Source organism: Halichoerus grypus, chromosome 8 (genome assembly GCF_964656455.1).
Source record: "Halichoerus grypus chromosome 8, mHalGry1.hap1.1, whole genome shotgun sequence".
Classification (NCBI taxonomy): domain Eukaryota; kingdom Metazoa; phylum Chordata; class Mammalia; order Carnivora; family Phocidae; genus Halichoerus; species Halichoerus grypus.
The window spans coordinates 138,417,280-138,443,177 of NC_135719.1; the positions used below are offsets into that span (position 1 = coordinate 138,417,280).

Genomic DNA, 25,898 nt, shown 5'->3' on the forward strand with positions numbered 1-25,898 from the left:
AGCACTTGCCTCCGACAGTTTTCTCCTCAACATCTAGAAACGACCCAAGAGGAAGTAAATTTTGATGGTGAACACTTGACCCTCATAAACCCTTGTCTTCAAGCATTTCCTTGAGAAGACTCATAAAGCTTCATCCACGCTTTTCCCAGCCTGTGAAGTACAGATGGCCGCCCCACCTCTTCCCGCAGCATGCACAGCTCTCCCTCCACACTTCCTATACACGCATCCTAAGGGACTGATTTGTCCCAGTTTCTCGTTACCCCAAGTTTCTATTAAGGAACCCCCCCCCCATCACCACTCTGGCACTCTCTGAAGTGTTGTTGTTGGTTTGTTTTTTGTTTTTTGTTTTTAATTCCTAGCATGCAGTACTTTCTTTCTCTAAAGTGACAGGGTCCAATCTTCTCCCCATTTTAGCTAAGTTGCTAAGACAAGGTTTTACCCATCTGACCATCCAGTAAGTGTCTGTTCACTTACCTGATCTTACCACCTACCCCGCCAGCTCATTTCCAGATGGGTGAGGGAGGGTTCGGGGCTTGGATGCCCATGCCTGGCTGGAACTGAAGGGCCTGCCATGCCCCCAGTCGAGCACTGAAGCTGTACTGTGCAGACCTGATTTATTAGGCACTCGGGAGCCACAGGGCATATTGCTGGACTACAGAGGAAAACCCAGACAGGCCAGACAAGGCTAGTTTTACATCCCACCAGTTGTTCTTGAGAGTTTTCCAGTGGTGGTTTGTGAAGAAAGAACCAGGCCCAAGGAGAGACATTCTTAGCCTGATTTTAATCATTAGTAGGGACTGCCTTTTTTTTTTTTTTTAGTCTGTATAAGGGAGATTATGGTAAACACAAACATGGTGCAGTGTGAAATCCCATCAAGCCAAAACGAAATTTCTGTTTGTTGGCAGAATTCTGTCTTGCGGAACCCAACAAACGGTGTTTGGGATAGGAGGGCAGTGACTTTTAAAAGTTGTAGGTCTTGAAAAAAGGACTTTGAGTGATTAGCTTGTACCTTTGCCTTCGATTTACCGGTGTATGGGGGTTACTCAAGTGTGAGGTGAGCACGGTGATGGGTATTAAGGAGGGCACATATAGCATGGAGCATTATATGCAAACAATGAATCATGGAACACTACACCAAAAACTAATGATGTACTGTATGGTGACTAACATAACAGAATAAAAAAATTATAATTAAAAAAAATAAATAAACACGGAAGTGCACTTTTGTGTAAATTAACTTCAGCTTATACCCTAGAGGCAGTTAGCCTTCAATGACAGTGTTTACTCTGAAATCTACTTTCAAGAGGTCACTCTTAAGCATTGTAAATGTTGTTATCAAAATCTACACTGTAGGGAATATTGGCTAACATAAGAAATGTTAGAAATAATTCTCCATTGGAGAAATGAGTGCTGTGCAAGATAAGGTTGGCCAACAGGTCGTGTGAACCAATGCCCTTGCTTAGATGGGCAGTAAATTCACTGAGCAAATTGGGAACCCACCCAAGGCCTAGCACTTCACTGTTTCTGTGTCACCTAGAATTCAACAACAAAAAAGGAAATGGGTAAAGTAATTGAATAGGTGTGCTAAAGAGGATGCCCACCTGACCATAAAACATATGAAAAGATGCTCAACTTAATAGGCATCAAGGAAATGCTCATTAAGACCACTATGGGGTGCCTGGGTGGCTCAGTCAGCTAAGCGTCTGCCTTCGGCTCAGGTCATGATCCCAGGGTCCTGGGATTGAGTCCCACGTCGGGCTCCCAGCTCAACGGGGAGTCTGCTTCTCCTTCTATCTCTGCCTGCCGCTCTGCCTACTTGTGCTCTATCTGTCAAATAAATAAATAAAATCTTAAAAAAAAAAAAGACCACTATGTACCCACCAGAAGGTTAAAATGAATATTGGCAAGAATATGAAGAAGCTGGGGCTCTCAAACCTTGATGAGGGTGGGGTAAATCAGGGCATCCACTTTGCTGAACATATAATATCATGTGAGTCCTCACTTCCACATCTAAGTGTGGGTAGCCAAGAGAAATGTGTATATTTGTTCACCAAAGGACATGCACCAGAGTGTTTGTAGAAATGCTATTCATAATAGCCCCAAGCCGGAAATGACCCAAATATGTATCAACAGTAGAATGCCCTCTTCATCCCACCCTCCCTGTGCCCTCAGCTGGTGTCTGTTCCTTAATATCACACAGGCTCAACAACTTGCTTGATTTACAAGTGGAATTTCCATTCAATTCCAAACGCCTTGCAGACCTCCTCTTGACATTCTTTAAAATCCCTTATACCCAATTATCAACGAAGCATGAAGCGATGAGCTGGAGCAGCCCAGAAATGGTGGGGAGAAGATGCCTGTTGAAAAAATTGCAAGCCCCAGAGAGAAGATGTTTCATTATTCATCGCTATGTAGCAAACTGCCCCCAAATTAGTGGCTTAGACAACAATCATGGGCATTTCTCACAATTCTGTTGGTCTGCTGGGCTCAACTAGTGGTTCTCTGGCTCCACGAGGTACCCCCTGGTATACCTCAGGCTTGACCAGGGCTGGAATGCCCAAGATGGATTTACCCAATATCTGAGGAGGCTGGAATGCTGGGGAGGGCTGGGACTCTCTCTGCAGCTAAATGGTCACACTTTTTATACAGTGACTCAGGGGTCCAGAGAAAGATAAAACTGCTAGGCTCCTTATTGTCTAAGCCTAGAACTAGTGCAGCATGACTTCCGCCACATATGATTGGTCAGAGCAAGTCTCAAGGTCATCCAAGATTCAAGGGGAAGGGAAATAGGCTTCACCTCTTATAGGGATGGGAGCAGTTTGCTCAAAATCATCTTTGAAAAACAATTTACCACAGACAACAAGAGTAAAGGAAGGCAATCTGGATGGGGAGCCTGGATTCAAGCCAAGCCTCCACCCCTCGAGATTACTTGGCTTTTCAGTGCCTCAGTTTCCCCACCTATAACATAGAAAGCTTGGACTAGAAAGCTGTGAAGTTCCTCTAGGCTCTAACAGTTGTGGTTCCATAATCCACATAAAGACTGATCCTCAAGTCTTCCATCATTGGAGCCCTATTTCCTTCCCCCACATTCCCCATAAGAATAGTCCATGGAGTCTTTTTTATGTTTTTTTGTTTTTTTTTAAGATTTACTCATTAATTTTAGCGACAGTGAGAGAGCACGGGTGAGTGGGGGGAGGGGCAGGGAGTGAGGCAGAGAAGCAGACTCCCCGCTAAGCGGGGATCCTGAGATCAAGATCTGAGCCGAAACCAAGAGTCGGAGGCTTAACTGACTGAGCCACCCAGGTGCCCCACCATGAGGTCTGTTTTTGCCCTCTTTCCATCCCAATTAAAACTGGAAGGTCTTGTTTAAAAACACCCACAAACCCCTATGTAGTTTCATCTCACACAAAGAGGCTTAAAATTTCTGAATCAAAAAGATGAAAAGTTTATGCAAGTCAAACTGATTCTCAGTGTATTGAGAAGAATGAATCAAGAGGGATGATTGTTTTGGGCAGGTGTTTGTCTGCCATTTGAGGAAAGCTTCCAGAATATTTTAACGCGTTTTTCTCAGTTTAAAAGTAATGAAAGAAAGGAAAAAAAGAAAAATAAATAAAAGTAATGAAAGATATAAAGCATTACAAAAAATTAAATCACCCGAATTATCACCATCTAGAAATAACCTGATTAAAAATTTTGTTTCTTTCCCTTTATGTTGTTTTTCTCTGTATATGTTTGTGGCAGACCTTGTCAGTCCTGGGGTCTGTGTCTTTCCCAAGGAACTCCAGTAAACCCTGGCCAGTCTAAGAGGAAATCCATTCCTCTTTTAGATAATTGGTTTGAGAAGGGGGCTTGTAATAATTAATGATGTATAATGGGAATTTTGCCAGGGGGTTTCTGGGAAGGATTCTCTGTTCTTAGAAAGATATACACAAGGCAGGAACACAACATTTTCTGGCTCCGGACATTCGTGTGTGAGGAGTTAATGCCCAACCTGTTGACAGGGCCAGAGCCAGGAAGGTGAAATGGTTTTGGTTCGTAGATCCTTTGGAAAGCCACCCAACTAACCACCCAATTAATCCCTGGGGCTACCCTACCTCCAAATTCCATGTTCTAAGAGATAATATATCCCCTTCATGTTTAAGCCACCTCTATTTATGATTTGCTATGACTGGCAACCAAAAGCAAAATCTTCACTGCTACTATATATATATATATCTGCACAAATTCATTTTAGAAAGTTTATTCCTTCATCCAACAAATATTTAACGAGGATACCCCATGCACTAGGCTTGAGTCATTCTGCAGACACACTTTGGCTCTGCATTTTTCCACTTTACATTTTCTCTAGTCATTAAAAACTCTTTGAATATGTAATTTTAATGGCTTCAATTTAATGACTACTTTATTTAGTCATTTCCCTATTATCTGACATTTAGGTTGCTGAGGATTTTCATTATTAAAAGCAAAGACATGGTGAACATCAGTGTACATAATGAGTCACATTTCTGATCTTTTTGGGGACATATTCCTAAAAAAAAAAGAGAGAGAGAAAGATACAAGTATTTTTAAGATGCCTGAGACATTTCCAAATTGCTTTCTAGACAGTTTATGCCAATTTATATGTCCCCATACAGTGTTTGAGATTTTCTGCTTCATCTGAGCACACTCTTATAATAGACATTTTTTAAAAAATGTTTCTAGGGGCACCTGGGTTGCTCAGTCCGGTCATGATCCTGGGGTCCTGGGATCGAGCCCCACGTTGGGCTCCCTGCTCAGTGGGGAGTCTGCTTCTCCCTCTCCCTCTGCCCCTCCACCCGCTTGTGCTCGCTCTCTCTCTCAAATAAATAAATAAAATCTTTAAAAAAAAATGTTTCTAGAAAGAATTGTGATTGAAGTCTACAGGACACATTTACCCAACAAATCAATGGCATAAAAAATGGGAGGGAAGGCTCTCAATGAATAGAGACTTAAAAGATATATTGCTTGGACCTTGCCAGTGTCCTGATTCATACAGATCTGTAAAAAGATATTTTTGAGAAATTTGAATATGGCCAAGGCATTATTTGGTTTTAAGAAATTAGTGTTCGTTTTATTAGGTGTGATAATGTGGTTATGTTGGGAAAATAAAGTTCTTGTCAGTTACAGACGCATCCTTATTTTTTAAATTTATTTTTCAAGCCCCAGCATGGGACTTGAACTCACAACCGTGAGATCAAGACCTGAGCTGAGATCAAGAGTCAGACGCTCAACTGACTGAGCCACGCAGGTGCCCCAGTGCATCCTTCTTAATGGATGAAATGGCATGATGTCTGGGATTTACTTTAAAATGCTCCAGCAAATAAAGGTGGTGGGGTGGGATAGGAGAACCAGGATTGGCAAAATGTTGACAATTGCTGAAAGTAGGAAATGAGGGTTTATTATAGTAGTCTCTCTACCTTTGTGTATGTTTGAAAATATCATCATGCAAAGCTTTTCAATGTTTTAACTTGATTAATTTTTTTTAAAAGAATGGTGGTCAACAGAATATACATAAAATGCTGGGAGACTGCAGGTCTGCTCTCCTCTCTTCATGGTCTAAAAGAAAAGCTCTATTGGGGTTGACTAGGACCCTGGCAGTCTCTGGCCTCTTCATTCCTGGCCCCAAGGGCACCAGGGAGCCTGGTTTGGTCCCGGGAGCTGCCCTAGGGGTCACATTGAAACAGATCCGAAATGGTTCAAGGGAGCCAGAATGAAGCAGACTGCTGGGCAAGCTTCCTTGGAGTCCTGGGACTCCAAACCACACTCATGAACCCTTGGTCCTCAGTCAGCTAGCCCATGTGCTCCCAGACTCAGGGGTTGGACCCGAATCAGATGACCTCAGGCTTGAAGCGCAGGGAATAAATTATATACTGAAAAGCACCACCTGTGACAATCAGTTTCATTTGTGTGCCTATGAAATACACGGAGACCGAAATGCATGGGGTGTAGCCCATTTTTAAAACCGACTTAATTACATCACTTGTTGGGAGAGGCACACATACATTCAGAAACATGTGTTTTAGTAAATGAAAATTGTAGGGTTTCAGGCTCTGATGCAAGCGAATCCCCTGATTTGGGTACCAGATTTGGCAGCCACCGTGGTCTGGGCGTCTACGTAAAGCATGGAACTACAGACGCTTGGTTAATTTCCCTCCCTGGCTTCCACTCTTGATGCGTACACCTGACAATGGCTGACGCTCCGCACGGTCAGGCGGGAAGAGCACAGGCCTGGGAGACAAATCGAGGTTCTAATTCTGGCTTTACACTTCTAAGCAAGTTACTTAGCTTCTGTAGCCTTCTTTTTCTCATCTGTCAAATGGGACTAGTGGACTCATACTAAACACCCAGCTCCCCAGCAAGAGTGCGAGGAGCCAGTGACACTTGGCAGAGGGCAGATCTTTGGTGACGCTTGTGTTCTTTTCCTCCACCAACAGGGACCCCAAGGCTTCTTATTCCCAATCCCAGGCATCCCTAATGTCCAGTATTATGGGGCTCAAAAAAGGGAAGGCTCTCTATGAAAAAGCCCGTATTATGAGCTTCCACACTTTTAAGCTTTGAGTAGTAGAAGCTGTGGAAACACCTCTCCCTGCAGACCGTAGGAGGCTGCCTCCCAGTGCTTCCCCTCACTACCACATATGCCATTTGCTGTCATTTTTGCTGATTGAAAAAATGGCGGTGCCCAATCCAATAGTAGGTAATTGAAACTCGTGGCTTCTCTGTTCTTTTAATCAAATTGAATGTTTTAAAACCAAATAAGATGGAATCTAGAAATTTTAAATGCCTGGGACATGTCCCCACATCAACTAGATGTGTCATTCATTGGAAAGGTCCGTTGACCGAGCTTGTCAGCTGGCTTTGGTCACGCACCTATACGTCACTCATTTCAAGTGAGGTGGCATTCGGGCCCCTGAAGCCGGATAACTCCATTGTGCCTTTATTTTGGCCTTTGACTCTCTATGCCTTGTTTTGTAGATAGCAGTTTATTTGTCCCAGCCTGGATGCGAGGTTCCTTGAGGTCAAGGACCTTGTCCGGCTAATCATTGTGTGGCCCAAACGCTTAGTGAAGGCCCTTGAACTTCACAGGTGCTTAATAAATTATTGTTGTCAACTTCAGCTGAGAGCTATTCCTAACGGCCCTATTCTCCAAGACTAAAATGATTAAGTCACCTCTGGGATCAGAAAGGAAGATTTTGGAGAAGCAAAAATTTGCCCATTTAAATCCTGTGCTACATGAGAAAGTTCTCCTGTGATTGTTGGCAAGAACCTCCCCATCCCCCTCCCCCTCCCTTGTTATTTCTGGGCTTTCCCCATTTTCAATGCCTTTATCCAGTTTCTGGAATATTGTTGGGCCAATAAAAGGTCCTGGATAAATGTTTCTTTTTTTTCTGCTTGTTGCCTCGGTTCTGTCTCCAATGAAGAGAGCCCTAAGACCCATCTGGTCCTACAGCTTTGGGGCAGGGGCTCCAGCTTTCATTGTTCATTTCTTAGTGCAGAAAGATTTGCAAATTTTACTGCTTCTGGGCATTCACTGAGCCAGAGGAGGTACCCCAACATCTACTCAACACCTTGGTTACTCCTCAGCATTCTTTGGCCCGGGGAGAGAAAGACATTGCTCTCAGCTCAGTCATTAAACTCAGTAAGTTTTTTCTAAATTCTCCACTCTTACAACCACCTCGTTTCAACTTGAGCTTGGGGATTAGAATGAAAGATACTAACAAGAGAAACCACAGCAAAGACAAAGTATTTCTCTTTTTTAAAAAGATTTATTTATTTATTTATTTATTTATTTGAGAGAGGCGGGGGTGGGGTGGGGCGGGAGCAGAGGTAGAGGGAGAGAGAGAATTTCAAGCAGACTCCACACTGAGGATGAAGCCCGACACAGGGCTCGATCTCACGACCCTGAGATCACAACCTGAGCTGAAACCAAGAGTCGGATGCTCAACCGATTGAGCCCCCAGGTGCCCCAAGACAAAGTATTTCTTTACATAATGAAGATATTTAATAAATGAAACCTGCAGTGCCAAGAGTTGCTGAGGGAATTCCCAGGGAAGAGATGAGGGTCTCTTTTTCTCTGTACCATTAGGGTCCATAACTCTAACTCCCAATGAAAGTATCTCCAGCCCCTCGTCCCTTCCTTCCCACATCATCATCCTGTCCCATCCAGCTAAAAAGCTAGATTCACCCATCTTCCTCCAGTCTCCTGGTTATAGGCTGTTAACAGCCTATACTCGTGTAGACCCTTGTGTGCTGCAGAAGAAAAATCAAATTGAAATGGAAAACCAGATGGTAACACAGTATGCGTAGCTAGGTGTTTGGGAAGGGTGGCCCCTTGGCTCTCTGCCCGAGGAGAGCAGGAGGCCATCACCCCAGAAGCCCACACATGGCAAGTTCTGATCTGACCACTTCCCAGCCTGCGCTGGAGGCAACCATGCACAGCTATGGCAACAAAGAAATGTTTTGGCTTGGGGACAAGCAGGATGTCATCAGGAAAGAGGATAAGGGGGAGCCCTCAAGATCCCAATGATGGGGCCCAAGTTAGGAACCTGAACTTGATAATAAGAAAAAATGGAGACAAGAAGAATTGATTCAAATGAAAAGCTGAACCCAGGGAGGCAGGGTCAGTACTTATTTTTTGAATGGTATTTGTATTCAGAGATTTTGATGCCCATCCCCTCAAACAGATCAGATTTCTCATGGTTACTGAATCATTTGCTTGGAAGGATTCCATGTCACTCGGGGTGGGCTGACCCCGGGCACCCCTCAGTGAGAAATACTGAGTGAATCACTGCTCCTTTCTTTTTCTTGGTGTTCTTAGTGATGCCTATTGTCCTGGAGTTGGTATTCTTAGCAACATGTCTGTGTGCATGGGTAGAAACGTCAAGAAGGTAGAAATTGTGAACAGTAAGAGGTAAAGGCAAGAGAGACGTTTTCTATTTGATCAAACTATAAAAATCAACACCTCAGTTTTCACTCCCCAAATAGAAGGTATATGTTTGAAGAATTTTGTTTAAAAGATGAGAACATCTTGAACAAATTTCTCATTTCTACAGATGCTGGCATTGGCTGTTTCTCTGCCTGGAACACTACTGTCACCACCACACACACACACACACACACACACACACACACAAACGCACACGCACACACATACCTCTCCTTGCCTGCCTAACTCCTCTGTAGCTTTCAAGTATCCCTGCTTAGTCTTCCCAGAACCTCAAGTCTGAGATGGGTTCCCCTCTTGGCCGTCCCCATAGGACACTGTCCTTCCTCCAACACAACCCCTACACAATGTAGTAATCACCTCACTAGGCTAGAGCCCCATGAGGGCAGAGACCAGCTCTGGCTTTTTTAGAGTTCAATCTTCAGTTCCTGGAATGGCACTGAGTAAGTATTTATACAATAAATGAATTCTGATGAGTCTGTGTAAGCCTTTTCTCTGTATGAACCTTTGTCTGTCTGCACTGTGTCTGCTGAGTATGGTTGTTCCGGTTGTGTACTGTACAGGACATCTAGTCAAGTCCGGAGGGGAGGCCTGAAATCCAGCTCACGTTCTCATCACCCAGCCATTTTTTTTTTTTTTTTTTTTTGCTGCCCATATCCACCTGGAGGAAGACGTGCCTTTTTTCTGATTTGCACAAGGGCACCATACAAGCTTTCAACAACGCAGCTCTGAACAACACTTCATGTCTTCAAAAGGAAGTGAGAGTTCTCCCCCTAGTTCCTAGAAAGGCTAGGACTGAGCGCTTTTATGAAACTGTTTCTTCGGGTCCTTTGCCAGCCATCACAGCAAAGACCCTGACCGCATTCCCTCACTCTTCTCTCCTCTGATTTTTGTCTCCTGCAGGGTTTGGGATGACAACTCCAGCGACAGTAGGAGGAAAAATCTTTCTGATCTTTTATGGCCTCATTGGGTGTGCAAGCACCATCTTGTTCTTCAACCTCTTCCTGGAGCGCCTGATCACCGTGATCGCCTACATCATGAAGCCGTGCCACCAGCAGCAGCTCCAGAGACAGGGGGCCCTGCCCCAGGAGAGCCTGAAGAACCCGGGCAGGTGCGAGGTGGATAGCTTGGCCGGCTGGAAGCCCTCCGTGTACTACGTGATGCTTATCCTCTGTGTGGCCTCCTTGCTCATCTCCTGCTGTGCCTCGGCCATGTACACCTCCATCGAAGGGTGGAGCTACTTCGACTCGCTCTACTTCTGCTTTGTGGCTTTCAGCACCATTGGCTTCGGGGACCTTGTCAGCAGCCAGAACGCCCAGTATGACAGCCAAGGTCTCTACCGCTTCGCCAACTTCATGTTCATCCTCATGGGCGTCTGCTGCATCTACTCCTTGTTCAATGTCATCTCCATCCTCATCAAACAGTCCGTGAACTGGATCCTGAGGAAAATGGAGGGGGAGTGCTGCCGACAATGCAAGAGGAGACTCCTGCGGTCACGGAGGAACGTGATCATGCCGGGCAATGTCCAGAACCAGTGTAACATCTCCATAGACACGGACGGGGTGATGGACAGCGACACGGATGGGCGGCGGCTCTCGGGGGAGATGATCTCCATGAAGGACTTCTTGGCCGCCAACAAGGTCTCTCTGGCCATCCTCCAGAAGCAGCTGTCGGAGACGGCCAACGGCTGCCCGCCCCAGGCCAACGTGCTGTCCCAGGACAGTGAGTTCTCAGGCGGGGTGGGGGCCTTCGCGATCATGAACAACAGGCTGGCGGAGACCAGTGGGGACAGGTAGGAGCGAGGAGGAGACGCTGGGCGTGGAGACCAGGAGATGGACCACGAGGGCCCGGGTTGACTCTGGAGCTGTCCCGTCACCCTCTGCAGGCCCAGCCTTAAAAGCTTTTCTCCTCTAAGGTCTAAATCAGTCCTAAGAATGAGTCACAAAATCAGCCCAAGACATTGGCGCTATTTCTTGACCCATCTTCCTCCAGGGTTTTAACCGCCTAAGGGAGGGAGGGCTTGAGTAGGCCTCCATTTCCTGCTGCTCTGTTCTTCATTTGGAAATAAAAATCCCAAACGAAGATCCTCTTGTTCCCCCTGGAGCCCTGATTCTGTGAATCCAGTTTCACTGCCCGTCCCAGCCCCTTCAAACAAGCGGGGGGAATGTTTCACGCTGCATCTGGGCCCTGGGCTTCCTTCAGAACGGATGTGTCCCTAATGCCACAGAGAGGGAAGTCACCTGTTTTACTCTCTGTGTCTGCTTCTCTGCTTTTTGTTTCTCCTTTCTTTAATTTTTAAGATCCTAATGCCAGGCTAAGGTGTCTCTGGGACCTCCGTGTGGTAAGGAAGCTAAAGTCAGCTTCAGGCCTTGAAATTGCTGCCAAGTAGTGGAGAGACTCACTTTTGTAATGAAAGAATATAGCGTAACGTTCTCCCTCCGAATGGTCACAGAGACCATGTCATTTTTTTTTTTTTTAACCAGGGCTTGGGGCCCATTACAGAGATAATGGCTGACTATTTATTAGAACTGAAAATTGAATAAATCCTCACTTTATTAACTAAGATTACATGAGTGCTCATTATGGACAGTGGGGTTGGGGTGGAGGAGTGCCTAATTAAATGGGCATTTATTGAGAAAAAGGAAACAGAGAATTAGAGCAAAAGGAAACAAGGAATTAACCCTCAGGGATATGAGCATCGTCTTGGATTCTTGGCTGGAGAAACATTCTAGGTCAGGTAAGAAAATTTGGCTTCTCCTGTGTCATTTGTTTCGGTTTTGCTTTCTGGGATTGTAACAAATCTAGTTACATAACCTCCCGAGCCAGTAAAACATCCCTGGGAACAAGGGCTGTTGATTCTTCATATATTTAGGAGAGAACATTTTGAGGTTTGAGAGCAGCACTAATAAGAGATAGCTGTTGTTTTTATAAGATAAGGATGGTACACACAGCTATTTTAGAAACGATGAAGATGGTCGGGCATCGTAAAGAAAAGAAAGCAGAGAACTATGTCTAATGAAACGGAGATATTGAGAAGAAAGCATCAGAGCTGGGAGGACCTTGGGAACCATCCCATACAGCTTTCTTGTGTTTTAGACAAGGAGGAAACAGGCACGAAGGGACTGCTCCTTGTCTGAACTCTTCAGGCTGCCAGCGAACAGCAAGGGGAACCCAGGTGTCCTGACGGGGATGTCCTGGCTTGTCACCCATGCTCCACACAGCTTCAGACTTCAGAACCTCCCTCCGCTGCTCCTTCTTCGGCTGAGTTGCCTTTTCTTCCAGCTGGCAAGCCCAAATATTTTCTTTATAATGCCAAAAGTACTCAAGAGCAGGGGTCCAATGAGCAGCAACCCTGGGCTTTGAACGAAGGGCTGTGTGGCTCCAAAGTCAGAGATCTTCATGTCTTACCTTGTATCGCTCTTAAAGGGAAGCCTTCTGGAGCTACTGCAAAGCCCTCATTAAGAACCTCTGACCGAGGGACGCCTGGGTGGCTCAGTCGGTTAAGCGTCTGCCTGCGGCTCAGGTCATGATCGCTGGGATTGAGCCCCGAGTCAGGAGCCCGCTTCTCCCTCTGCCTGCCACTCCCCCTGCTTGTGCTCTCTCTCTCTCTGATAAAGAAATAAATAAAATCTTTAAAAAAAAAAACCTCTGATCGCAAACCAAGCACCCCCCACCCCCACCTGGGCTCTGCCCTGCGCGAAGCATCATGGGGATAGGGAGAGGAGCTGGGTCCCTGCCCTAGGAGATGTCTTGAGCTCCACATTCCTGGTACAGGGACTGGCCCAAAGGTCCTTGCTTCTCCAACCCAGGTCCCTAGACCTCAGGGGTGTGCCAGGCGCCAAGGAGCATCAGTATAAGTGAGCATCATCTTCCTAGAAGGTCAGTGTACTGAATGATTTAGCAGAGAGATGTTGTATCAAAACACGTGGCTCTATTTAAGTAGGATCCAAAACTGCAATAAACTTTTGAGCTACCATGAAAAAAATTTTTGAACTCTTGAGGAGTTTTCCTGAGGAGTCTTCTCAGGGTCTTAGAGAATGAGTTTGTTTTGCTCTGGGTTGAGGTTCCCTGGTGGAAACACTTGAGAACCAGCATAAGGAGTGAAGTGTGGTACATTTACAATGGATGATGGGAATAACATTTGCCCCCAAAAATGGCAAACTAGGAATTTATGTAGTTAAGCCTCTCTGTAGTTACTCTTAGGCATGAACTGGTTAACAAGGGAATTTCTAGGTAGTAATATAAAGCTGGAGTTCAAAATCTGGAGGCCACAAATCCTTTAACATTGTTGCCTATGTACAGGTACACCTTGGAGGTATTGGGGGTTAGGTTCTAGAACACCACAATACAGTAAATATTGCAATAAAGCCAGTCTAATGAACTTTTGGGTTTCCCAGTGCAGATGAAAGTTATATTTACAACATACTATCGTATGTTAAGTATGCAGTGGCTCTGTGCCTTTTAAAAAGTACGTACCCTAATTTAAAAATACTTTATTGCCAAAAAATGCTGACTGTCATCTGAGCTTTCAGTGAGTTATAATCTTTTTGCTGGTGGAGGGTCTTGCCTCGATGTCGATGGCTACTGCCTGACCAGGGTGGCGGTTGCTGAAGGTTGGAGGGGGGGCTGTGACAATTTCTTAAAATAAGACAGCAATAAAGCTTGCTGCATTGATTGACTCTTTTTTTCACAAACGATTTCCGATGGCTCGTGATGCTGTTTGATAGCATTTTACCCACCGTAGAACTTCTTTCAAAACTGGAGTCAATCCTCCCAAACCCTGCTGCTGCTTTATCAACTGTTTCTAAATCCTTTGTTGTCATTTCGACAAGTTTCACAGCATCTTCACCAGGAATAGATTCCATCTCCAGAAATGTCTTTCTTTGTTCATCCATAAGAAGCCACTCCTCATTCGTTAAGTTTTTCTTTTTTTATAGACTTTATTTAGTTTTAAGTAAACTCTCCCCCCAATGTGGGGCTTGATGTCATGGTGCTGAGATCAAGAGTCACCTGCTCTACCAACTGAGCCAGGCAGGCGCCACTCACCCATTAAATTTTTATCATGAGATTGCAACAATTCACTCACATCTTCAGGCTCCCCTTCTAATCCTGGTTCTCTTGCCAATTCCACATCTGTACCCAGAACACACACATCTACTGATTAAGTTCACCATCTCCTATGGGCACAGTTTGTACACCCATAGACAATTACAATAGTAACGTCAAAGATCACAGATCACAGATCATCATCACAAATATAATAATGAAAGGGTTTGAAATATTGCAAAAATTACCAAAATGTGACACAGAGACACTAAGTGAACAAATGCTTTTGGAAAAATGGTGCGAATAGCCTTGCTCAATGCAGGGTTGCCACAAACCTTCAATTGATTAAAAATGTGGTGTCTGGGGCACATGGGTGGCTCAGTGAGGTGTCGGACTCTTGATTTCGGCTCAGGTCATGATCTCAGGGTTGTGGGACCGAGGCCCGTGTCAGGCTCCACACTCAGTGGGGCGTCTGCTCAAGACTCTCTCCCTCTCCCGCGGCCCCCCCCGCCCGCCCCGCCACGTGCTCGTGCTCTCTCTCTCTCTCGCTAAAAATAAAAATAAATAAATCTTAAAAAAAAACCATGGTATCTGCAAAGAGTAAGAAAGAGAGGTGCAATAAAATGAGGAAGTACAGACATGTACATACAGATGTGAGAGGGAGCACACACATGTACATACATGTACATTGTCTTGCATACTAAGCTTCACCGTTTTCTTCATGTTTCCAAGGAAGTTCTTCCATCTTCCCTAGAGTTAGAATGTTTATTGCTATTTCCTCATGTCACCTTTGTCCCCACTCTGCATCTCCCTAACCCTCCCTGCCAATTCTCTCTGTCCCCTTCTCTGGACTGTGTCGCATGGCCTCCCCATCAGAAATCACGTTCCTCTGCCCTTGCACTTTACTGGCCAAGAGGAGAGTGACTATTTGCAGAAGGCATTGAAGTTGGCCTGAGTCCCTCTGTTCAGGAACACAGAGTCTCCCCTAAGTGATGAAGGGACCCATTGGCTCAACATCCATGAAGCTCTCAGGCTTCATCCATGGCTAGGCTCACAGCTAGCCTGTCTTTAGTTCTCTATGATGTTATGAATATGAACTGGCCTTTCATGGGGGGGCCTCAGAGTCAAGACATGGAGTGTCTCATGGGGCCCTCATCCCATACTGCTTGTACAAGTTTTGGGGTATTTCCATACTGCCTGAAATGATATCTTCTTAATATTTTAATCAACTCAGTTTTTAATTAATTTTGTCTTAAAAAGAAATTTGTCTCACTAAATGGAGGGCTTGTATCACTTGCTCTAAATAGAAAATACAGTCACTGTAAAAATTAATAAAATGAAGACAAAACTATGTTACTAAATTCTAGCCAGATCCTATATCCTAGAGAAGACTCTAAACCTGAGACCTTTTCTCTCTGTCACAAATGCAGATTGGCATGTGTGCGGGAGGTATGAACAACACTAGCACCAAACAGACTTGGTGATGTAACCACAAGAACTGGAAGAGAATGAAAACGGGGTTAACTTCCTCACTATGTGCTTTGATGTGAGTTCATTCCAAGCCTGAGGGCCCCTAAAATCATTTCATGTTCACCAAACCATTGGTGCACATCCCACATTGGGGGCTACGTAGAAGTCACAAAGTACAGCAGTTTCTGAGGTGAAGCTAACTGCATAGAGGATGAAGCCCTGCCCAAGAACACCAGTTCCAATGTGAGAGAGGATGGAAAAGTCTCTCTGTGCCCCAGTCCTTCTGCACCCGTGATGTGGAAATGGTAAGAACATCAGATCAAATGAGGTGATGCTCAGGGCAGGGCTTTGTGGCCCCCCAGGAGCTGCCCTGGCAGTGGGCACAGGCTGTCCACATGCTGGGGGGACTGGGGACAGGGATGAGGAGGACATTAAATCCCACAGTGAAGGATTTTGTTTTGTTCTTGCACTGACATCCACTGCTTGCCACACTGTGCTTTACTCATGGTTCTCGAGTATTAGATGGCATCACTCTTGGTGATGGTTTTATACTAAACCAATAGACCCTATCAGCTTTATTTCTGTTCCACTGAGTCCTTTCATTTCAGAATTACTGAGTTAATTGTACGATTTGACACAGTAAAATGTTTGGGGAAAGCTGTAATATTAGTATCTTGTACATTGCTAGAACTTTATGGTTTTTAAGGCTTATCCATCCACAACTGTAATATGTTTACCTCCATAACCACATTGTGAAGTAGGCAGAGCACTTGTCTTCAAACTGCCTTTAATCTTGTCTGAAATAAGAGAGAGAAATAATCACACTTTATATAAAAATTAACTGGGCTTCACATTGACAGATTGGAGAATAAGCTTTAAAATGACACAGACTGGGTTTGAGTTTCAGCCTTTTCACTTTCTGGCTGTAAGACCTTGAAAGTTACTTAATGTTCAAAAGCCTAGTTTCCTCACCTGCAATGTAGGAATAATTGTACCTGCATCACAACATCACTGCAGCAGATAAATGGAATGATCTGGGCTCTCATTATGTGGCACCTAAGCCCCCGAGGGTGAAGAGAATATGTTACAACATTCCGGAAGCCAAAGAATAAACAAGATCGACTTCCAGAAGAGCCTGGTTTATTCCAAGATTTGGGAAGAAAAGGAAGTTTCCTTTGTTTTAATTAATTTAATACAGTCCTTTATGATCAAGTGGGATTTATCCCTGAAATGCAAGGATGGTTCAACATTTACAAATTAATAAATGTGATACACCACATGAATAGAATAAAAGATAAAAATCAAAAGATTATCTCAATAGATGCAAAAAAAAAAAAACAAACACTTGACAAAACACAACATCCTTTCATTATAAAAACACTCAACACATTGGATATAGAAGAAATATACCTCAACATAATAAAGGTCATATATGATAAGGCCACAGCCTACCATCATATCAACAACAAAACGTTGAAAGCTAATCCTCTAAGATCAGGAACAAGATGAGGATTCCCACTCTCACTATTCCTGTTCAACATAGTACTGGAAGTTCTAGCCAAAACAATTAGGCAAGAAAAAAAAAAAGGCATCCAAATTGGAAAGGAAGATGTAAAATTGTCTCTGTAGATGATATGATTTTATATGTAGAAAATCCAAGACTACACACACACACACACACACACACACACACACACACACACTGGTAGAACTAGAATAAGTAAGTAAATAAATAAATAAACTCTTTAAAATTTTTTTAAAAAAACAATTCTCATTGGTGATTTTGATGTGCAGCCAAGGTTGAGATCCCCTGCTTGGGAGCTTATTATCTTGGGTTCCAGAAATTATTATATCTTATTGATAATGATGATCTAATGAGAACAATACTTTACTTGGCATAATCTTTCACACTTTATGAAGAATCTCCATGTGTTCCATGAGTCAGTTAATTCTGACAACAGTCCTGTGAAGAAGACATCACCATTTCCATTTTGCTGATGAGGAAAGTGAGGCTTAGGAAAATTTAATGACTTGGTGACGTGTGTGGCCTCTCTTCCTAGATGTAGAGATGGAAGGAGCATCACTTCTGAACAAACAATGAAAAAGAGCTGGATTAATTTCAAATTCACCATTTTTGAGGAAACCGTTGGTGAGCTGAGGTTGCAGAGCAACCAATTGGACCAAAATATGAGGAGAAACGGGCATCTGCAGAGAGGGAAGAACCACAAGGGCTCACTTACCTGGGGTGGAAGAGTTTAGAGTAAGCATGAATTATGGATAATTATGAATTGATGAATGTAGCCTGGTGGGACAGTGTGAAGCCTCTGAGAGCCATAGAGAATTGGGAACCTACACCTTCTTGTAGGTCTTTTCTTCATAAACCTCACTGGGCACTCACAGAAAATCCAGAATGAGCTCCAAGAAAGTGTCCATGATGGTGCAAACCTGGGGGAGGGGAATGGCCACCATGTGGGAAAAGAAACTTTACCAGGACCTTGCTCTCCTGTCTTTTCTAAGGAGCAGAAACCTTAATGAGAGGAGGGATGGGCAACAAAGTCTGCTTCCTTTGGGCACTGGTGAAAATTCATGGCAGCTAGGGGTCGAGAATGGGGGGGAATAATCCCTACTCCTGGGAGAAAGGCAGGAGTATGTGTGGCACCAACAGCTAAGCCCAAGGGACAGGCAGGAGAAGGGAGAAAACCATGCCCCTGACACCCAAGGCCACAGTGCCTACCTAAAACTAAAGCTGAATCAGAACAACAGAAACACTCCCAACATCGTCCCTACCAAGCTAACAAGCTGCAGATAACAAGTAATAGCAGAATACTGCGGAGAGGATAAGAGTGTACCAAGAACCCCTCTCTGAGACACAGTGCAAGACCGAAAGCTCACTCCAACAGACATTGCTCTGGCAAATCCAGTTATATCCTATGCATAAGATATTGCTGCGGGAACATGAAGCCCGAGGTGCACGGAGGGTAACTACAGCACCAACAAACCTCAAATCCAGCCCAACTCCTAAATAGATGAATTCAAATATCCACACTAAGTGTTTATCAGTAGGAAAGGCATGCTCATACCTGGGCACATGAACTCTTCACCCTAGTCTCCGCTGACATACACAAGATGTCAGCTTTCAACAACAACAACAAATTATGAGGCATGCAATTAAAAAACATTCTCCGGAAACAAAGCAATCATTGGATCCAGACTCAGACTTGAAACAGATGTTGGAAACACCCTGGTAGGGAATTTAAAATAACCATGATTGGTATGTTAAAAGTGCAAAAGGAAAAAATGGGCATCATGCAAGAACAGATGGGTAATTTCAGTAGATGGAAACAATTAAGACAGAATCAAGTGGAAATGCTAGAAATATAAAACTTAGTAAGAGAAATGAGTAATGCCTTCAATAGGTACCTCAGTCAACTGACACAGCCAAGAAGAGAATCCATGAACTTGAAGACAGGTCCGTAGAAATTACCCGAAAGACACAAAACACAAAGAGATGAAAGAGTGAAAAGTTAACAAACCATGACATCCAAGAGCTTCAGGACAATATCAAATGGACTAGAACACAAGTAACTGGAATCCAAGGAGAAAAGAGAACAGAGCAGAAGAAATATTCAAAGAAATAATAGCTGAGAATTTTCCAAAATGAATGACAGAAACCAAGATCCAAGGAGCTCATAGAATGCCTAGCAGGTGGTATCTATAAATATACACCCCACCACACACACACGTGCCACATACACCTAGGCATATCACACTCAAAATGCAGAAACAAAAGGAAAAGAAAATCATAAAGGCAACTGGAGGGGAAAAAAAGAACATTACATTCACAGGAACAAGATAAGAATTATAGCAGACTTATCATCAGAAACCATGTAAGTCATAAGACCATAGAGTGACATCTTTAAAATGCTGAAATTTTAAAAAAGAACACTTTTGACCCAGAGTTCTACATTCATCAAAAATATATTTCAAAAACGAGGGAGAAACAAATACTTTCTCAAACAAAAACTGAGAAAATTCATTGTCAGCAAACCCACCCTTCAAGAAATGTTGAAGAACTTTCTTTAACATTTTTAAACAACAGGAGAGAAGAACCAACTCTTCCATATGGAAGAATTCCAGTTAATAAACATAGAAGGAATCAGGAAAACAGAGAATTAACCTTTAGAACCTGAGAAAGTAAGAATTGCCACAGACAAGATCCACTGTTGATGCTAAAATTAATGACGTAAAAGTTGAAGCAGAATCAGGATATTTACAGTCTGAAAGGATCTTCACCAAAATGTTTAGTAATTACAAAGAGAAAAATAGCAACTTTTCAGTGGAGAGTTCTGGCAGATACCAGATTAATCAAGGGAGCAGAGTTAACAGCCACAACAGTACATCCCAACGCCAGATACCACTGCAAAGACAGACAGAAGGACACAGCATCTCTGGGGCGTCCCTCACACTAACACGAGTCTACTCAAGAGAAAACATCAGATAGACCCAAACCGAGGGATATCCTACAAAACAAGGAAGAAGAAATCTTCAAGTCTCAAGCTCACAAAAGAGAAGACAAGACTGAAGAAATGTTCTGTTTGTTTTTTTAAGATTTTGTTTATTTGAGGGAGAGAGAGACAGAGAGCATGAGCAGGGGGAGGGGCAGAGGGAGAGGGAGAAGCAGGCTCCCCGCTGAGCAGGGAGCCTGACGACCCGGGGCTCGATCCCAGGACCCTGAGATCATGACCTGTGCTGAAGTCAGACGCTTAACCGACTGAGTCACCCCAGTGCCCCTGATGAATTGTTATAGATTACGGGGAGCGGAAGGAGTCATGATGACTAAACACAGTATAGGATCCTGGATTAGATACTGGCGCATAACAAGGACATTCATGGAAAAACTGGGGTGGAACCCAATAAATTTTGTAGTCTAATTTTGTAGTCTAATAGTATTCTACCAAGGTTAAATTCTTAGTTTTGACAATTGTCCTGTGGTTAAGAGGTTAACATTAGGAGAAGTTAGATAAAAGGTATATATGGAAACTCTTGTACTATTTTTATAACTCGGCTATGTGTCTAAAATTATCTCAAAGTAAAAAATTAAGAAAAACGCCAAGACTTTTCTCAAGATTGTACACAGCCTGTCACACCTCAATGTGGGCTGTGATTTCAGCATACGTCTGTGACTCCAGCATACGTCTGTGACTCCAGTTCAGGTCTCACGTCCGAAGCAGGCGTTGGCCCGTTGAGCTAAAGCAGTGGGTGGGGACCCCAGAGTCCCTGGGAACTTGTCGGACATGCAGATTCTCAGGCTTCAGCCCAGCTTCAGGAATCAGAATCTCCGAGGTTAGGCCCAGGCAATCTGCATTTTAACAAGTCCTCCAGGGCAATTTTTTCCAGTAAAGAACGCTGTCCTGAGCATGAACTATCAAGGGCAGGTAGGAGACCCTCCCCTGGGGTCCAGCCTGCATCGCCATTAGGCTATACCCTTGTTGCTGGATCCTAATGGCGCCCAGAAATGAATCTCTTGTCTGCATCTTAGAACCAATTCTAATTATTTTAAATTGCCCAGATACAAAATAACTACTCTGGTAGCTATGCTTCCAGTAAGCTATTAGATGAAAGTAATGACTTAGCATCCTGGATTTATGCAGAAGGTGGCACTTTTTGTTAAGGGATTTTTTTTTTTTTAAATCACCTCCTAGCTGTCCTTGGGTAGATTTCTGTGTATTCCTAGGGCATTTGATGATTGCATTTTGTTGAGTCTTCCCAGAAGCTGCCCTTGGATTTTAGTCATTACAGAATGACCTGCTGGCGGGAGCCAAGCATCAAGTATGTACCACCTTCCTCAAAATCATCAGATTCACCTAGGGAGATTTGTTATGCAGATTTTCAGGCCTTTCCCTGACCTTCTCAATCAGAATCTCTATGGACCAGGGAATCTGCATTTTTAATATGGAGTTCCACCACCCTCTCACAAAATCAGTTGTTCTGCACAGTCACATTTGGGAAGCACTGCTTTGTGGGATGAGGTGGGGGTCGAAGAAACGGGATAGCCTTAAAGAAGATGCAGGACCTGCCTCAGATCTAGCGAGAAGGATTTATGGACACCTGAGATAATTATAGCATAGCTCTCTGCATCCAGGTTGGTTAGGCTGATGACCACTGAGATGATCCAAAACCTGCATGGTGCACCTGTCCACATGATTTATTCCTGACTTTCTCTGACCTGTGCATGAACCTGGGCACCACCCCCACCCATTTGTCCGAGCATTCACTTCTGCTTTCTCACAGGCTCTTGTAAGTCAGTTCAATATTCAGTAAATATCAAAGCCTGCCCTGGGTGAGCTGTTTGAAAGTACAGAACAAATCTCAGGGCAGCTCCTGACTTCCGGAACACAGTGAACACCACAAGAACACATTATATAACTGAGGGCTGAAACAAACTATTAAAAAATTTCCAGGGTTATGTCAGGAAGGGGTGGGAGTCCATGTGGCCTGGGAAAGTCAGGGAGGTCTGCATGGAAGAGTTTGGCTGGGAGCTAGGACTGGCAGAATGGATACAAGAGGTAAAAAGCTCTCTGCTGAAGGGATAGGTAGGTAAGAAAGGAAGAAGGGAGATCAAGGATTCCAAGGACAGAGACTGCGTCTTCCATTAAACATTGAGTATTTGTGAGCACCTCCCATGCCCATGGGAAGTCAGGAGTGAGAAGCAAGTCCAGAGCTGGGGGAAACTGCTTGCTCCTAGTTTTCTGGAATTCTGTTTCTCCCTCCTCTAAGGATTATCTGCCCCGACTCTTCTCCTCCCTTTACTGGAATCTCTGGTTCTTTTCTTCCTGGTCACCCTGGGTGCTCCGGGATATTCACTAACTGCAAGGACTCTTTAAATTTCCCCTGAGCTGCTTAAGCTCTACCTAGTGGGAATGGAGGGCAGCACCCAGCACCAATGCCTCATTCTCCTGCAGGAGAAAGAGTGGGACAGAGGAGTGCCAAGCTGAGAGGCACCACCCGGGGAAAATGGACAGGCAGCAGCACATTGTGTTAGCCGGGGATCTGCAGAGGAACAGAACCAATCGTATGATAGATATGTAGACAGAGATTTATTTTAAGGAATTGGCTCCTGCAATTGTGGGGGCCGGCAAGTCCAGATCTATAGGGTTAGGCCAGCAGGCTAGAGACCCAGGGAGGAGGTGATATTACAGCTCTTGTCTAAAGACAGTCCAGAGGCTGCCTTGCCTCGTCCTCCAGTGACCTCAGTTATTTGTTCTGTGTCTTCAACTGATTGGATGAGGCCCACCCACGCTCTGGAGAGCAATCTGTTTTACTCAAAGTCCACCCATTTAAATGTTAATCTCATCTTTAAAATACTTTCATAGTAACATCCAGACTGGTGTTTGACCAAATATCTGGATACCTTGGTCTAGCCAACTTGACACATAAAATTAACCATCACACCCATTAAACCCCTCAGAGGCTGGGAAAAAAAAAAAATTCAGAAACCATCCTAAGCCCTGAAATCCCCCTCTAGTCAGGCTTCAGGAGAAATGCACCAAATGGCACACTCTCGCCCAAGAGGACCGGGTGTCAGCTTTGAGGGAGGGAGGAGCCCTCCTCTAAGTTTCCAAGGACCTCCCTCAACCACCCCCTCAGTTCTAGGGGTGACAGCAGCTTTTTCCATTGCTGCCTCCTCACCCCCCACGAGTCCTCTTGCTCTGCTTTGAGTAGTTAACCACCTCTCATCAGGTTAACAATTGTTTCTGTTCCGTTTTCCCTGTTCAAACTGCCAGTGTGGTTTCTCTCTCCAAATGGACTCTAAGTAAATCAGAGGAGACCCCTAAGGCGATGGCGTCGGATCTTTCCCTCCCCTGAGATAGCTGGGAGACTGAGGGAAAGGAAGGAAGAGAGAAAACTCCAACTACAGTTCCCTACTCCAGTCTTTCCCCTTGCACAAGGCATTCCCCACTCTCGTATGTTAGCATGATTTGAGAGCCTTAAGAAAACATGATGCCCCATTCCTGTCTCAGAGATTCTGGCTCCGTTGGTCTAAGATGGTACTCGGTCATGAGGATTTTTAACAGCTTCCAAAATTGTTGCGAGAGTGATTTTCATGAAGTTCTAAGTTTATGCTCTCTAACTTACTCTATATTCTGTGTTTTTATACATTTTTAAATTTTCCCTGAGCTATATTTTGCAAGATTTGTTTGGAAAATTTTGGCCTGGCTGAGGAGGGAGGTGGTGTTGTCCTGACAGCCTAGAAAGAACAGTGTGAGTACGAGATTCAGATCAGACATCGGTCCCTCATTCCCTGCAGCGGCCCCTCACACACTTTTCTTGATGGGGCCCATGTGTTGAAGAAAGGATGCCAGAATAAGACTGCTTAATTAGATACAAAACTGGTGAATGCGAAGAGATCATTTTTATAAATCCAGTAGAGGGACTTTTCTTAAGAGACAACAAAACAAAACAAAAAAACCCTAGAAACAAATAGACTGTGATGCTAATGGTAATTAATTCTAAGTTGCTATATGGTTCACTCTTAATTGCTTCTTTGTAGTTATCTATTGTTTTAAAATATTCAAAAATTAAAATAAAAGTATAAAATACAACGGGTTCAGTGCCGACTAATGGAAAAATCAGACAGATTTGGATTTGAATATTGGCAAGTTTGTTAATTTCTCTGACTTTTAGTGTCCCCGTCCGTGAAACAGAATAATTACCCTAACTTTACAGCTGAGTTGCACAGCTTAAATGACTATAAAACGACCAGAAGTTCCTGGCTCAGAGTAAGCACTCAATAAAAGGATTAACTTACTCTGTTCTGGAAGACTCCAGGCTGTGTTTATGAACATTTGTCTCCCTCTTGCCTTAGGGTCATCCCGGCAGCTCTCTTTCTCCGCTATCCCTGTGCCTGTTGGACCAGCGACTTTCCGCTGTGCCTCCCCTAATTAGTGCTCCTAAAATAGACACCTATCCAAGTATCCAGTGTACCCAGTATATTTTAAATTGTTTATTAAATATGAGTTATGAGAGACTGAACGAGGGTCTAAGCAAGAATGACTAGCTTTCCTGTTGGGGTTTTGTGGCAGCTGATTCAAGGAAGGACTTTAGGGCTAAATCTATGTGCTGCTAGGTTCGTGCAATCACTCATTCATTTAGAAAACATTTATTGAACATCTACCGCCTGCCAGCTACTGTCTTGGGCATTAGAGGTAGAAAGATATTCATCTTGAGATGAATGGGTGACTTGAGATTCATGGACTTGAGACTTTATTCTACAGTATGGAACTTGTCAAAAGATTGGCCTCAGATGCTTAGATTGATGTTCATGTGAATTTTTCTGGCCCCTTAAGATCTAGATAAGATCAGTTCAAAGCCCTCCCCGTCCTACCCCCAAGATTACTGTGAATTCTAGAGGTGCTAATGCTTATGTGGTCATCTCTGGCTCTGAGACTCTTAGTAATCTAATTAGTGTTTTCTTTTTTAATGGATCTTTAAATGCCTTCCTGTGTGAACACATGTGTGGTTCCTGTTGTATGTGCCCCTCACAAGCACATACGTAGTATTTTTCTGGCTTCTCTCTCCCTCCTTTCTTCTGTGATGGTTAATTTTATGTGTCAGCTTGATGGGGCCACCTGATGCCCAGATATCTGGTTAAACATTTTTTCTGAGTGTATCTGCGAGGGGGTTTCTGGAAGAGATTAGGATTTGAATCCATAGGCTGAGTAAAGTAGACTGGCCTCCCCGATGTGGGTGGGCACCATCTTATCCCTTGAAGGTCCCAGTGGAACAAAAAGGTGGAGGAATGTTGGATTTGCTCTCTTTTACCTGAGCTGGGACATCAGTCTCCTGCTCTCGGGGTTCCTAGCTCTCTCGCCTTCAAACTACACTGTTTTCCTGGGTCTCCAGCTTGCACCGGACAGACTGTGGGACTCTCAGCCTCCATGATCCCATGTGCCAATTCTTCATGATAAATCTCTTTAGGGGGGCCTGGGTGTCTCAGTCAGTTAAGCATCTGCCTTCGGCTCAGGTCATGAACCCAGAGTCCTGGGATGGAGCCCCACGTTGGCCTCCCTGCTCAGCAGGGAGTCTGCTTCTCTCTCTCCCTCTGCCCCTCCCCCCACTCGTGTGCTCTCTCTCTCTCTCTCTCTCTCTGACAAATAAATAAATCTTTAAATCTCTTATATGTTTTATATATTATCTATATATCTACCTATCTATCATTCATCTATCTCCTATTGGTTCCATTTCTCTGGACACCCTAACTAATATTCCTTCCCACCTCACATTCTCATCCTTTTCTGGATTATTCTGGGGAACTACCAATTATTCTAACCTTTTGTGAATTGTAATAGTTACTTTCCTTCATTGCCCTTCCCTTTTGAATTCTACCCCTTCAGTGAGAGAAGGGCATATTGCTGAATCTAAT

The 25,898-nt window shown here is 44.0% G+C and overlaps 1 protein-coding gene across 1 annotated transcript in view; it reads left to right on the plus strand.

Moving 5' to 3' along the window:
- KCNK13 (potassium two pore domain channel subfamily K member 13) overlaps window positions 1-12,509 on the plus strand; it is a 99,833-nt gene extending 87,324 nt beyond the window's left edge. The window contains exon 2 of the mRNA XM_036064444.2: window positions 9,863-12,509. Coding sequence (XP_035920337.1) covers window positions 9,863-10,755 — 893 coding nt within the window. The 3' untranslated portion in view covers window positions 10,756-12,509. The remainder of the gene's footprint in view (window positions 1-9,862) is intronic.
- Window positions 12,510-25,898: the final 13,389 nt, after the last annotated feature.